General features: G+C 46.6%; 1 protein-coding gene across 1 annotated transcript in view; it reads right to left on the reverse strand.

Annotated features, from left to right (window-relative positions):
* Nucleotides 1–14426, reverse strand: part of LOC141111162 (sortilin-related receptor-like) — a 155155-nt gene that overhangs the window by 105226 nt on the left and 35503 nt on the right. The window contains exons 7-8 of the mRNA XM_073603205.1: nt 13679–13780; nt 13405–13571 (exon numbers count right to left, since the gene is read on the reverse strand). Coding sequence (XP_073459306.1) covers nt 13405–13571; nt 13679–13780 — 269 coding nt within the window. The remainder of the gene's footprint in view (nt 1–13404; nt 13572–13678; nt 13781–14426) is intronic.

Consider the following 14426-nt stretch of genomic DNA (forward strand, 5'->3'; position numbering starts at 1 on the left):
TTTCACTGCTCTCACCACATCAAGACAATGTAGTGACCTTTCTTCCCTGGAACATGGTTTTGGAAAAACTATAGCAGGACAATATCTTGGTTCAGGTGAAAACCTGAAACCACTTTTGGCAAAAAGTTTGGACGAGGGCGTAACACCAGCCTGTCCTCATGACAAATAAAATATGGCTCTTTACAAGAAAGAGCAGCCAATTCCGAAACCCTCCTTGCTGAGGATATAGCAACCAAAAATACCAACTTCCTTGTCAGAAGGATTGAGGGAATCTGTTGTATTGATTCAAATGGCTGTTTTTGTAACACAGACAAAATTAAATTCAAGTCCCAAGGGTTCAAGGGAGGTTTGACAGGAGGATTAAGCCGCGTTACTCCTTGCATTAAATTCCGGAATAAAGAATGTGTAGCAAGCGGTCTTTGAAATAAGACCGATAAAGCTGAGACTTGGCCCTTAATAGTACAAGGGCAATTTCATTTCTAACCCTAATTGTAGAAAGGAAAGAATTCTGCTTATGATATCTCCGAGGGTGCCAACCCTTGGATTCACACCAGGAAACATGAGCTCTCCAGACTCTAATATATAGTTCTGGAAGCTGGCTTCCTTGCATTAATCAGGGTAGAGATAACTGACCTGGAAAGCCCACGTTTCTTCAGAATGTGGGTTTCAATAGCCAAGCCCTTAAATTTAGAGACCATAAGGAAGGATGGAATATCGGTCCCTGTGAGGGCAGATCTGGCCGTAGTGGGAGGGACCATGGGCCGTGCTGGTGCCACCAGAATTACTGTCTTTCTTTCCAGCTTGACCCTGCAAAGAAGTCAAGACAGCAACTGAATAGGGGGAATGTATAGATCAGTGAGAACTGATCCCATGGGGTCACCAACGCATCTGTTCCGCATGCAAGTGGATCCATTGTTCTGGCCACAAAGTTGACTATCTTCATGTTGAACCTGGATGCTAGAAGAAGATCTACAGCCAGAGTCCCCCATCTTTGGCAAACAGCCCGAAATATGTCAGGGTGAAGAGACCATTCCCCTGGGAATAACTGCTGGCGACTTAAGTAGTCCGCCTGCCAATTCTCTACTTCCGGAATGAAGACTGCCGAAAGGCACAGAATATTTCTTTCTTCCCAAGTTAGAATATGGAGACTTTTGGTGCCCCCTTGGTGATTGATATAGGCCACAGCTGTGGCATTGTCGGATTGAATCCAGACAGGACTGTCCCGTAACCTGAAAGTCCAGGCCTTTAGAGCCAGACGTACTGCCCGAATCTCTAGGACATTGCGGTTCTTGACCACTGTCCCTGGACAGATGTCTTCTAGTATTGCTCCCTATCCTGAAAGGCTGGCATCCGTCGTTAACACTTTCCAGATGACTGGTCTGAAGGATTTTCCTTTCAGCAGATTCTGGGTTTAGTAACCACCAAGTGAGGCTTTGGGACATTCTTGGGGACAGCTGCATTGGCAAGTCTAAAGCTTGAATTGTTTTGTTCCAGACAGGATACTGTTTTGCAACAGTCTTGAATGACACTGGGCATAGGGAGCTGCTTTGAATGAAGCCACCATGGTTCCTAGCAACCTCATGCAAAGGCAAATGGAGGGATCGCCATTTGACCTGGCCATCCGCACCAGCTCTCTTATGGAGTCTAGAATGGGTCTGACATCTCCATTTGGTTTTGGTACCATGAAAAGATTTGAATAAAACCCCAGACCTTGCTCTTTTGTAGGGATCTGTATGATGAACCCTTGATATTAAAATCGGTCTAGTGCCTGAAAAAGAGAGATTGTCTTTTCTCTGGATCTTTGGGAATGCCTGACCTCAGGAAGCGAGACGGTGGAAAGTCCCGAAAATTACAGCTTGTACGCCAGCGTTACCGTGGGGATGACCCATCTGTCCTGAATTTCCTCTTTCCAGACTTCTGAAAACTGCAGAAGTCTCTCCCCCCCCCCCCCCACCTTGGTGAGAGGGGTTGCCTCTTGAGGCTTTAGGATTCTGCTTTGCAGGTTTCCTGACCCCAGGACTTCTTTTGAGCCTGGATCTGACTCTGAGATTTTCCTCTAGAGTCTGACAGCGGAGGCCGTCGCCACTGCCTAGCGGCGGAAGCCCCTGGCGTAGGGGAAAGAGCACGTTTAAATGAAGGGCGTTTATACTTTCCTTTGACTGGCAAAAGAGTACTTTTCTAACTAGAAAGTGTTTGGAGATATTTGTCCAAGTCTTCTCCAAATAGTGGCTCCCCATGAAAAGGGAACCCAGTTAGGTTTTTTCTATGGCAAAACATAATGCTTTTGGTAGTTCAGCCAATTCCAGAGCTTGTTGTGCATGAAGCTCTAAGGGCCTCTTTAAATTGACAGACGCCTATTGCAGTGACAGCAGGCTGAGTAAGGGCACCTGCCATGGAAAAAGTAGATTTTAACAGGGATTCCAACTTTTTATCTGTTGGATCCTTAGGCATTTGTGCATTGTTTACTTGACAAGTTAGGCCTTTATCCACAATGGAAATCGAAGCGTTAACTGCTGGTATTTTCCATCTTTTGGAGAATTTCTCCTCCAGGGGATAGAGAATTGCAAATCTCTTAGGAGGGAGAAAATGCTTATCCAGGTGATACCATTAAAAAATAAGCTGTTCTAGTAATGCATGTGCAGGAAACACATGCAAAGGTTGAGAAGGTTTTAAGGAACCCAAGGAAGAAACTGAGCTTTCAGGAGACTCCGTTAGGGGTAGCATGAAAAAGGAGCAACCATCTCCGTAAGATTGTATCAGCAATTTCTCAGATTGAGAGGCTGAAAAAGGTTCATCTACTGTTTCCTCGGCAGAGGAATCATCGGTTTGTTTTTCCTCCTGATCGACTGAGGGCAACACCTGATCCTGTGCCCACTGTTCCCCTTACAAAGTTTCTGAAGTGGGGGAGGGGGGTTCAGCACACTTCCTATCCATTTGAATGGAGGATGCAATTAAAGCCGCTAATCTTTCTTCCAGACCCTGCAGGGAGGAGGGAAGGACATCTTCAGTCACGTATACAGGGGCTGAGATGTGAGAAGCAGTTGCACCAACAATTTGTTCCAATGGCTCGCCTTGGTTTGCCATAACTGGTAATTCAGGCAAGAATGATGGCGTGGAAATGCGACTCGAGATCCTAACACCTGGGGGTGAAACCTTTTTTTTGTGGTGTCTTTTTTGGTAGTCCTAAGTACAAAAACAGTGGCACTATACAAATTGTACTTAATCGCGGAAAATAGTCATGACATTTAAAGCCGCTATAAAGTTCAGCCTAGTGCTGGGAAAAAGGTGTCGTTCCTTTATGAGGAATGCCAGTTTGCAACCCTTATAAACCACAGCTCGTGTCCTTGTGTTGCAGGCTGCTAGTTTTCTCCTCGTCAGCCGAGGAGAGACCGTCACAGCTGTAGTTTATCTGTGTATGACTGCCGTGTGTCCTTGTGGACGTTCACGGCACCGCACTTAGGCCCCGCGTCACCAAGAAAAAAATTCTGCCCCTGTTTACATTTAAAATGTTCCAGCACTTGTGGGTGGCGCTTTCGGGTCCACAGACACAACAAGAGGGGAGGCAGAGACCTGTTTGTAGCAGGTACCTACAACAGAAACAGCATTTCAAGAGTTAACAATAGGAGTACCAGCGGGACCTCCGCACCCCCCAACGGCAGGGGGGATGTGGAGCTGAGGACAGACCGAAGGGGAGGGCTTGAAACTGAAACTGCCGAGTCTGTTCCCATCTTGACTGCCAATCTCAAGAATATCTGGCAGGATGGATAGGGATGTGAAGGTAAGCATCCCTCAAATCCAAAGTGGCCATGAAGCAGTTTGGGTAAAGCAGATTTTTGATCGTGAATACCATCTCCATATGGAAATGCTTGTACCTGATTGAACGGTTTAAAGACTGGAGGGTTCAGGATAAGCCGATACTTCCCTGATGGCTTTTTGATGACAAATATATTGGAGTAAAATCCCTTGCCCTGGTCTGGCCGGGGAACAAGGATCAGGACTTTTTGATCTAGTAAGTCTCCAATTTGGAGACCCAGAGCCTTTGCTTTCTCTCGATCTCGGGGAGGAAAGGTGACCAAAAATCGCTCTGGTGGTTGGCAAGAAAACTCCAGCCTGTACCCATTGGTCACTAGGCCCAGGTTGAAGGGACTTGAGGTGACTGCTGTCCATTGTGGGAGAAAGGACCTCAATCTTCCTCCCACTGAGGGACTCGAGTCACTGTGGCTTGGCGGGTTGTTGAGGAGGATTAAACAAGACCCCCCCCCCCTTACCTCTGCCTTTGTGCCCCGTCCAATGCTTTTTGAAGTTGTCCCATGCTGCAGTATCTGAATCTGTGGTTATTAAGTTGTTTAGCATATACTGTAGTTCTTGCCCCACGCTCTCGAGATCTGGCAGGACCGATAACCAGAATGGATTCAGCCTCCACCCAGAGGCGGGCACTGCTTTTAATAGAGATGCTGTTATCCAACAAGGTGAGTGGTCTGATAGAGCTCGTGGAGCCATACCCGACCCTGTAATTTTGGGTAGCAGTGCATTTGAGGCCATTATAAAATCAATCCTGGACATCGTGTCGCAGCTTACCGAGTGACATGTGTATGCTTTTTTGGTCGGGTTTTGCCATCTCCATACGTCTGTTAACGCAAATTCTGTAAAAAGTCTGCAGAGTCTGGTTTGGTGCGGCACATTCCTGGACGCACCTCCCATGTCTGGTCTGTCCAAATTTGGATTCATGGTTTGGTTAAAATCACCCAACCAAATAGCTGGAACTGATGGGTTTTGTGCCATGAATGCCAATCCCTTCAATACTACCTCAATCGAAAAAGGGGGGGGATATAACATGCCAGAATCAATAGGGAGTTGCCTCCTATGGTGGCGTGTAGGAAGATGTATCTTCCCACTCTATCTGATTCTAGAGCGATTAGTTCAAAGGGCACTCTTTTGGCTAATATCGATACCCCCCTTGATTGATTGGTATGCGTACTGTGGTATAGCCATCCTATCCATGGTTTTTTTAAGGCTACCTGCATCTGACCTGTGATATGCGTTTCTGTTAACGCTATAATATCTGCTTTTTGTGATTTTAGAAATGTTAATGCTGCGGTTCGCTTAACCTTATTCCGCGGACGTTCCATGTTAAAAACTTTACACTGGCCATGTTAGTTTCTGGATGTGATTAGTGTATTTGCCATCTTGTAAGATCTCATACTGATAATACCCCCTCAGTCTGCCTTTTCCATAGTACCAGTGTGCTAATGCATATTTGTTGTTGACTGTGTATTGCCTATTCAGCCACTTTAAGGTCATAACAATTCTTATATTCCCAAAGTAAAACATGTAACATATCCCTTTAACTGTTCCCATCCCTCCCAGCTGCACATCTCCCCAACCTGATGTGAGCATATAAACCCAAACTGTCAGCATATAACAAATCATCCAGCGGTTACCTTCCACTGGAGGCACATTTCTTAAAAGCAATAGATGAGTTTTTCTTTTGTGCTGATCCAACTTTGCTAAAGGGGCGACTGTTCCCCTGTCGAACGTGGAGCATTGATAATCAGGACTACCACACATTGCAGTTATTGAGTTCCTCTTGCCCTTTTCACCCTCTTTGCAGCGGGTTAATTTAAGTCCCTTGTTCCAGGATACTATAGTAGCGTTCGTTCCTGTTCTTTAGAGGTCTTGCAAAGCAGATCACTTTAAACTGTCCCCAATCTTTTCAAACTGTAAAGGCCCAACCGGTAACCTGCGCAATCCTATCTTATAATCCCCCAAGTTCCATAGCTACGTTATACATGAGCTAGCGTTCTTGTTCCCATCCGCCCCACCCGCACACAAGCTGTGTATGCCCCCATTCTTCATATCCCTCAGCTGGACTCCGGCTCCCCCCCAAAAAAAGGATCCCGCGACCCTAGTATTAAAGAGTTTTGTTCAAAGTCAGAAAGTACTCACTGTTGTTACGTGTTCTTAGACAGATTAAGCGGGTCCGTTTCTGCGATCCAGCCATGCTGTCGCTGCCGCCGGGTCGTCGAAGAACTGTACTCTTCCGTCCTCCTCCACCCGCAGCCTAGCAGGAAACAACATGGCATATTTAAGATGGAGGATCCTCAATCTGCGTTTCACCTCCTGATATTGTGCTCTTCTCCTTTGCACTTCGCTGGAAAAATCCGGGAATACTGCAATCTGACTATTCCCGATCTGTATATTTCCTCTTTCCCGGGTGAGTTTGAGGATTTTGTCTCTATCCCGAAAGTTTAGAAATTTGGCGATGAATGTGCGGGATGGCGCTCCGGGTGGTGGTGGCCGCGCGGGAATGCGGTGCGCTCTCTCCACCGCAAACATTGCTGAAAAGGCTTCTCGGCCGTATGTTTTGATCAGGTGCGTTTCTAGGTATGTTGCTGGGTCTGCGCCTTCCTCTTTCTCTGGCAGTCCTATGAATCGGAGGTTGCAACGCCTGAGGCGGTTTTCCATGTCATCTTGATGGGCATGGAGTTGTTGTATCTGTCTCTGCATCTCCTCTGTAGTATGTCTCATGGGGTGTAAGGCATCTTCCGCGTTGCCGATCCTGGTTTCAGCCTCTGTGACTCTGTCTTTCAGTTTTGAGAAGTCCTGTCTTATCAGGGATATATCAATTTTCACTTCGTCTATCTTTGCAGTCAAGGTACCTTGTAGGGCGGCTATGGCATCCAGAACTTTGGCGGTATCTGTCGCCTGAGGAGCGTGGTCCGCGCTTGCGCCGGCTCCATTATCTTGTTGCATGTCTTTGTCCTGGCGGCGATATTGAGCGAGCTTGTCTGCCGTCCCAGTGTTCCGTCTCGGTGGGGACATAGTCTGCTTCTGTCCCGGGATAGGAGGGGGAGCCCGTGGGGTGGAATATTCCTGTGAAGCGCTCCACAGGATCTCTTTTTTTGGGGGTTTTGTGTGCAGGTTCACACTTTACCACATACCTGGTCCCCCCCCCGGGGTGCTGCACTCTTTGAGGATGTCCTGGGGTCCAGGTTCTTGCGGATCAGTCCTCTCTAGGGGAGCCAGGCAGGCCAGGGGAACTAGTGGAGCCGTTTCTGGGTGTAGCAATATGGCCGCCACTCTCAGGGCCAGGCCAGAGCCACGGGCCGCTCCACAGGCTGGTACAGGGCACAGAGGCACAGCTTCAGGGGCCACAGGCAGTCCGGGGGCCGGTGTATACAGGGGTCAGCCTCGGGGGGTCCCAGCACGCCCGTGGAACGGATCGGAGCCGCCGCCGGGTGGAGCAAAATGGCCGCCGCTCCAGGCACTAGGCCGAAGCTGGGGACTTTCCTAGATTTCCGGCCCCAGAACGGAGCGCTCCGGTTTTCGCGGCCTCGGGGAGCGTTCCTGGCAATCCAACCGCTCCAGAGGCTCTGCAGGCACCAGGGTATCTCTGCTGGGGTGTGTTTTTGGGTAGGATTGACAGGATACAGGCAGGATGGCTGTTGTAGGATTTTGGGCAGAGGAGCTCTCTATGCAGACGTCCTACTCCATAGCTCGTCAGGCCATGCCCCTTCCGTCCAATGCTTTTTGGGCCCGTTGTCCTTTTCTTTAGGACCTTGCTGCCTACCTTGGCCATGAAAAAAACCTTCTGGCTGTTGGGTTTTTTTCTCTGGAAATGCCTTCTATCCTATCAGCTTTCCTATCAGCTGTGCGTTGAAGTGCCTTGTACAGTCCTGGGCCAAAAAGATGATCACCCGTAAGGGGAAGACCACAAAGGCGCAACTTGGAGGCTGAATCACCTGACCAGGTTTTAAGCCATAGGCTTCTTCTGGCCAAATTTACTAAGGCTGAAGTCCTGGCTGTCATTCTTACCGACTCAGCGGAAGAATCAGCCAAACATCCTACTGCCTTAAAAAGGAGAGAGAAGGACTGCTCTCTAGAAGTACCAGCCGGCAAATGTGTTTGAATCTGAGTCCACCATACCTTCAGATTTCTGGCTACACATGTGGAGGCCAGAACAGGTTTGAGATTCCCAATAGCAGAATCCCAGGCTCTGTGGAGAAGGATATCCCCTCTTTTGTCCATCGGATCCTTAAGCGCGCCCATATCATCAAACGTTGGGTCCGAGTTTTTTAAAACCTTTGAAAGAGGTGCGTCCAACTTAGGATTCCTGTTCCACGGCTGCCCTGAGTCCTCCTCAAAAGGAAACCTTTTTAGGTTACCAGAAAAGAAAGGTTTTCTCTCTGGATTCTCCCACTCCAGTTTGATAGTATCAATCAGGGAAATAGGTACTGGAAAAACTCTAGACTTCTTATACAAACCCTTATACATAAGATCATGTTTAGGTAATTAAACCTCCTCCTCTTATTTCAAGAGTAGTATAGATAGCCTTTAATAAGTCATCCACATCCTCTAAAGATAACTTAAACCTTGAGCCCCTTGTGGATTCTCTATCCCTGGGCTCCCTATCCGACCCTGATTCTTCCAGAGAAGAACAGGTAGATCTGACCTCAGCTTCAGAGTCTTCACTCTCCGCCTGCTGTGGGGTGCTACTGACTGAAGCTCTAATTGAAGACGGACCCTCAGCTGGTGTCTGATTAGTCAATTAGTGTTTTAAATGAGCTGAAGGTAGACGCAAGCTCATCTGACAGGACAACATTTTCTGACAGGAGGTTACTGGGTCATCTTTTACTAGGCCTTCTATACAGGTGCGACAAACTGCTTTGCTCCATGAGGAGTTCAATTTGTTTGCGCAAACCGCACATTTCCTTTTTTGTGGCTGTGCTTGGGCCTTGTCCTGAGTCTTGGTCTGCAAGACAAAATAAATGACCCACAATGTAATTAAAAGCCAGCCAATCACTCCGTAACACCACGTGCAGGAGGGAGGAAATGTGTCCCCTTACACCCACTAATACAGAGGGGGGAGGGAACACTCACAGGGATAGCAAGCTGGTGACAAAACACCCCAGGCTTACCTGTGAGGTGCTGGTGTTGGGAACTGCATCCGCTGCCTGTGCAGGTACTGCTGAAGGATCCATCCTGCCCCTCTTGGTCAGCCACAGCCTGGTTGATTTACACCAAGAGAACACCAGCAGCCAGCGTTCCCTGTTCGCGCCGTTTATGGAGACTGGAACAGTGTCTCCGGCGCCCGATGATGACGTCATATGCCCCGGAAGTAACCCTCTCCAGGCACTTCCTGTGGGCCAGCTTGGAGCGCAGTAGCTCCGCCCCCTCAAGCACTGCGGCTTCCTCTATTCCCTGCACAGATCAGCCACGCTGTCGGCAGAGAATGGACACCGCCGCTCATCTGAGCTTTTAGTGCAATGCTCCGCGCTTGGGGCCCGACATCACACCAGTCCTGGCCCTCTCCAGGCACCGAGGACAGGGAACAGCAGCACAGCCAACTTCCCCAGCAGTGATGCTGCTTCTGGCAGAGGAAAAAGGTTAGTAATATGCCCCCAAAATAGCCATACAAAGCCCCTGCTCATGAGACCTATGGGAGCAGGTTCCAGGAACATGTTACCCCCCGTCTGGAAGAAACACAAATAACTGACATGCGTTCCTGGAGGACCGCCCTTTTATCTGGTGGGGGTAACGTGTTTCCTGTCCTGGTAGGAGGAACCCAAAGTCTCATGGGCTGTCCTGGAAGACGCTTGGAGAAAACTGATGTGCTCCTGGAAGGAGGAGGGGTTATATAGGGAGTGAACTTCTTGGATTGGGTATAACCAGTGCCCATCACCTGAAGGTGGCCTATAACTCATTACTTAAGGCTCTGTGTCCCATGTTGTACGATAAAGAAACATGTTTTGTATTTATTTTTTTGGAGTGTAGATCTAGGTTTGAAGCCATTTACTGTTGACTGTCTCACTACCTCTGCTGAAAGTTTATTCCAAGCATCAACTATCCATTCAGTAAAATAATACTTTCTAGAATTAGTTTTGAACTTTCCTCCAGTTAGTTTGAGATCATGTCCCTGTGTTCAAGATTTTTCTTTCATATTGAAAATACTGCCCTCCTGAACCTTATTCACCCGCTTGATATATTTAAAGGATTCAATAAAGTCTCCCTTTCCCTTCTTTCCTCCAGACTGTACTATTAAGTTCCTGAAGTCGCTCTCAATCGGTTTTATCTCCCACACCCTTCAACATTTTGGTTACCCCTCTTGGGACTCGTTCTATCTTATCAATATCTTTCTGTAAGTGAGATCTCCAGAGCTGGACACAATATTCTACAGCACTGGCCAAAAGTTGAGAACGACACAAATATTACATTTTCCTCAGTTTTTAGGATGTCAATTTGCATATACTCCACAATGTTATGAAGAGTGATCAGATAAATTGCAAAGTCCCTCTTTGCCATGAAAATGAACTTAATCCCATAAAAAAACATTTCCACTGCATTTGTGAAGAAGGCTTAAGGGAGACCAAGAAAGTCAAGTAAGCGCTAGGACCGTCTCCAACAGTTGATTCAGCTGCGGGATCGGGGCATCTTGCCATAAGGCAAAAATGATAACCAAGTGGCTTGGGGAACAAAACATCGAAATGTTGGGTCCATGGCCAGGAAACTCCCCAAACATTAATCCCATTCAGAACTTGGTCAATCCTCCAGATGCAGGTATAAAAAAAAAAAAATAAAATAAAACAAAACAACAAATTCAAACAAACTCCAAGCATCGATTATGCAAGAATGGCTGCCATCAGTAAGGATGTGGCCCAGAAGTTGACAGCATGCCAGGGGGAAAAATTGCAGGGGTCTTGAAAAAGAAGGGTCAACAATGCAAATATTGAATCTTTTCAAAAACTTAATGTAATTGTTGATAGGAGCCTTTGACACTTATGAAATGCTTGTAATTATACTTCAGTATACCATAGTATCATCTGACAAAAAGATCTAAAAAAAAAAACACACTGAAGCCACAGACTTTGTGAAAATGAATATTTCTGTCATTCTCAAAACTCAACTGTAAATGAGGTCTCACTAAAAAGCTCTATAAAGATCAACATAGACCTAATAATTTCATATGTGACATCCGGCAGACTTTCACATGAAAGATCTATATAGATATTGAGCAGCCAGGAAGGAAATTATGATGCGAGTGCTGCAAATAAGTGTGTCTAATACAGGAGGAAAAAAGTCAATGTGACAAATATAATCAGATTGGGTCAGAGGTTGCAGGTGGGAGAATGCTGTACTGGTCAATGGCAAGTAAGAGGAAGCTAGACAAGGCGTGTGGTTAACTGATCAGCTCAAGTTTCTATGTGCACATACAGACAGGAGCTACAAGGACAGAAGGTCGTGACTAAGCAGAAGAAATGGGATTCCCAGACTGACTGTTAGGACCGGCTTTCTGTGATAGGGTGAAAAGAAAGAAAATTGCATAAACTATGGCCTGCCTACTACCACACGCACACAGATCCTTAGGCAGGCCATACATTACGCAATTTTCATTCCTTTAAACACAGGTTGAAGAAAAAGAAGATTGCTCGATTCTCTCCAGCTGCGCTGTTGTATTCTGATAGCGGGAGGTTTCCCAGCTGTCAGAATACAATGATCACTGCTGGCAGCTATAACTACAGTAACCGTTGGCAGTGAACAACCTAAAAAAAAAAATTTTTTAAAACGCAACAGGCTGGTTGTACTAAAGTCGACTGATAGATCAACTTTAGTACAATAAGCCTGCCCATATATGGATCGAAATTTGTCCGGTTTAGCCAGCTTCAGATATAGCAGGTGTACCAAGCATCTAATCTCTTGATCAAAGCCAGAGGTTTTTCAGATCCCATTCTGTATAGCCTTTTTCCATTTTTGTTTTCTTAGAAATTTGCACAAGCTTTACACCATTAAAGAGGAACTTCAGTACTGTAGCTACTGATTTTTAAAAATCAGGTTCTTACTAGTGCCTGGAGTCCATCACTGTCTACCCCAGCTGGTTCTTCGTATCGCTGCAGGTCCCCGGCACCGACATCTTGGATATGGGAGTTGAACGTTGCTTCCTGGAGGAACCACAGCGGTCTCCCCACTGTACATGTGCAGGCTGGTGCGCTGTTCTGTGAATGGTCCTGCAGCTTGCTGGAACATGTGATTTGTCCCAGGAGGCTGTGGGAGGGAAGGGGCGGGGCAAGGGGCATCACCCTTGCTGAGCATTGTGGAAGTGGAAACAAATAAAAATCAGTACTCGTCTCTTCCCACAAAAAACAAAACAAAAAAAACCTGTAACTCAGTTACAGATAGAGCAAACCAGTGGTACTTAAAGTGATATTAGAGTTTTCCTTTTTAAAACAAACATGTTATACTTACCAGCGCTGTGTAATGGTTTTGCACAGAGCAGCACAGATCCTCCTCTTCTCGGGTCCCTAGCTGGTACTCGTAGCCCATCCCTCCTGCCAAGTACCCCCAAAGCAAGCAGCTTGCTCTGGGGCAACCAAGAAGGCTCACTCCCGAGCCACAGCTCTGCGTGTCAATTCACACACAGAGCCATGGGTCGCCTACGATCCCTCCCGATTGTCAATCGCAGCCAGTGAGCCAATGACTCCTGCCTCAGCCAATGAGGAGCGAGAGTCCCCGGAGAGCCGAGACTCATGCACACTGGATCGAGATGGGGCTCAGGCAAGTATTAGGGGTGCTGTGGGGCTGCTGCACACAGGTTTTTTACCTCCAAAGAATGCATGAAGGCAAATATTGAGCCTTTAGAACCACTTTTACTTACGCTTTAAACTACAAGAGACATTCATTTATGTTGTGTTGGAACACCTCATCAGTTTGACCAACCTCCAGATTCTCAAATACCTCATTGCAGAACAAGGCTACCTGTCTTTATGTTCTACAACAAGACACTTCAAGAATCCGGAAAACAATTTGTTCCAATAACATCTTTCTACAAAGTCATGCTAGTAAGCAAACCTGTTATACTGCATCAGTGGCGGCTGGTGGATTTTTCCTTTGGGGGAAGCAATGACAGCCCTGGAAAGACTGCGGCGTTACACCAGCCACATCTCCCCCCCCCCGCAATGTGACACTGACATCAACTCATTCGCTACTGTCACAAATAGGGTGGGATCGGGACGCAGTTCTCTGCGCCCCAAGTCCACCCTATTAGACCTCTGCTTCAAACCCCCCCCCCCCCCATAGTAATTCATGAGTCCGGCATCCTCAAAGGGGCCCCAGGCACATGGAAAGGTAGGGCGGTGGAGATGTTTGGGGGGGGGGTTGCGCTAAACAATGGTAATGCATTATTGGTAACACATAATAATTATTTTACCATTAGGAAGAACTATGCTCTTAAAACAGAAGCTGGGATAAAAGGGACACACTACTGGGGACAAGAGTGTCAGTTGTGGCAAAGCTTCTCCTTCCTTACCACAACGCCAAAATTATAAAATGAGTGTTGAGAAGCAAGTTCTTATGTAAACGTATAAAAAAAAAAAAAAAAACAAAAACAAACAACACACACATCTTCAGTACCTGGCCAGAGTCTCCTTCCCTGCTCCAGGATTGATGTAGATCACATTCTCCAGTGAAAGAGAAAAGCGCAGGCCCTCCACCTCTGATATGTACAGGTTTGTCACATTGTTGAGGTGCTTGACACACACAAACACTTGATCCTCCGATGCATCCGTAATGTAATATTCCTGCCATGAAATATCCCATTCAACCATGAATAGAAATAATAAACTGTTCACCAATGAACATTATGGCTGCCATCAGCTATCACGTTACACAACTGAGCAATACTCACAGTGATTGGATGGCGGGTAACAAACTGGGCTGATCTCATTGGCTTGCGATTATATGAAACCCATAACTGCACCGAGAAAGGGTCTTTGCTGCCCAACAGATGCTGTAAGAATGAAATGATGATGGTTAGATACAGTGGGGAAAAATATTATTCGATCCCCTGCAGATTTTGTAAGTTTGCCCACATACAAAGAAATGAAGGGTCTATATTTTTTATCATAGGTGCATTTTAAATGGAGACAGAATATCAACCAAAAATCCAGAAAAAAACCCAAAATGCTATAAATTAAGTTGCAGTTCAGTGAGTAAAATAAGTATTTGATCCCCAAGCAAAACATGACTTAGTACTTGGTAGAGAAATGCTCGTTGGCAAGCACAGAGTTAAGAAGTTTCTTGTAGTTGGTCACCAAGTTTGCACACATCTCAGGAGGGATTTTGGTCTACCATCAACGAACCATCTTCAGTGTTCTGAGGAGAGAAGGTTCTCATCCAAGATTTTACTAAAAATGCCCCCCGTTCATTGGCCCCCTCAATGTGGCAAAGTCGGCCTATACCTTTAGCAGAGAAACAGCACCAAAGCATCACGTTGCCACCTCCGTGCTGGACTGTAGGGATGGTGATCTTAGGGTCACAGTCGGCTTTTCCACCAAACACGGCGATTCGAGTTAATGTCAAAGAGCTCAATTTTGGTCTCATCGGACCACAGCACTTACTCCCAATCCTTCTCTGCATCATTTAGATGTTCATTG

This window comes from Aquarana catesbeiana, linkage group LG10 (assembly GCF_042186555.1).
Source record: "Aquarana catesbeiana isolate 2022-GZ linkage group LG10, ASM4218655v1, whole genome shotgun sequence".
Lineage (NCBI taxonomy): Eukaryota > Metazoa > Chordata > Amphibia > Anura > Ranidae > Aquarana > Aquarana catesbeiana.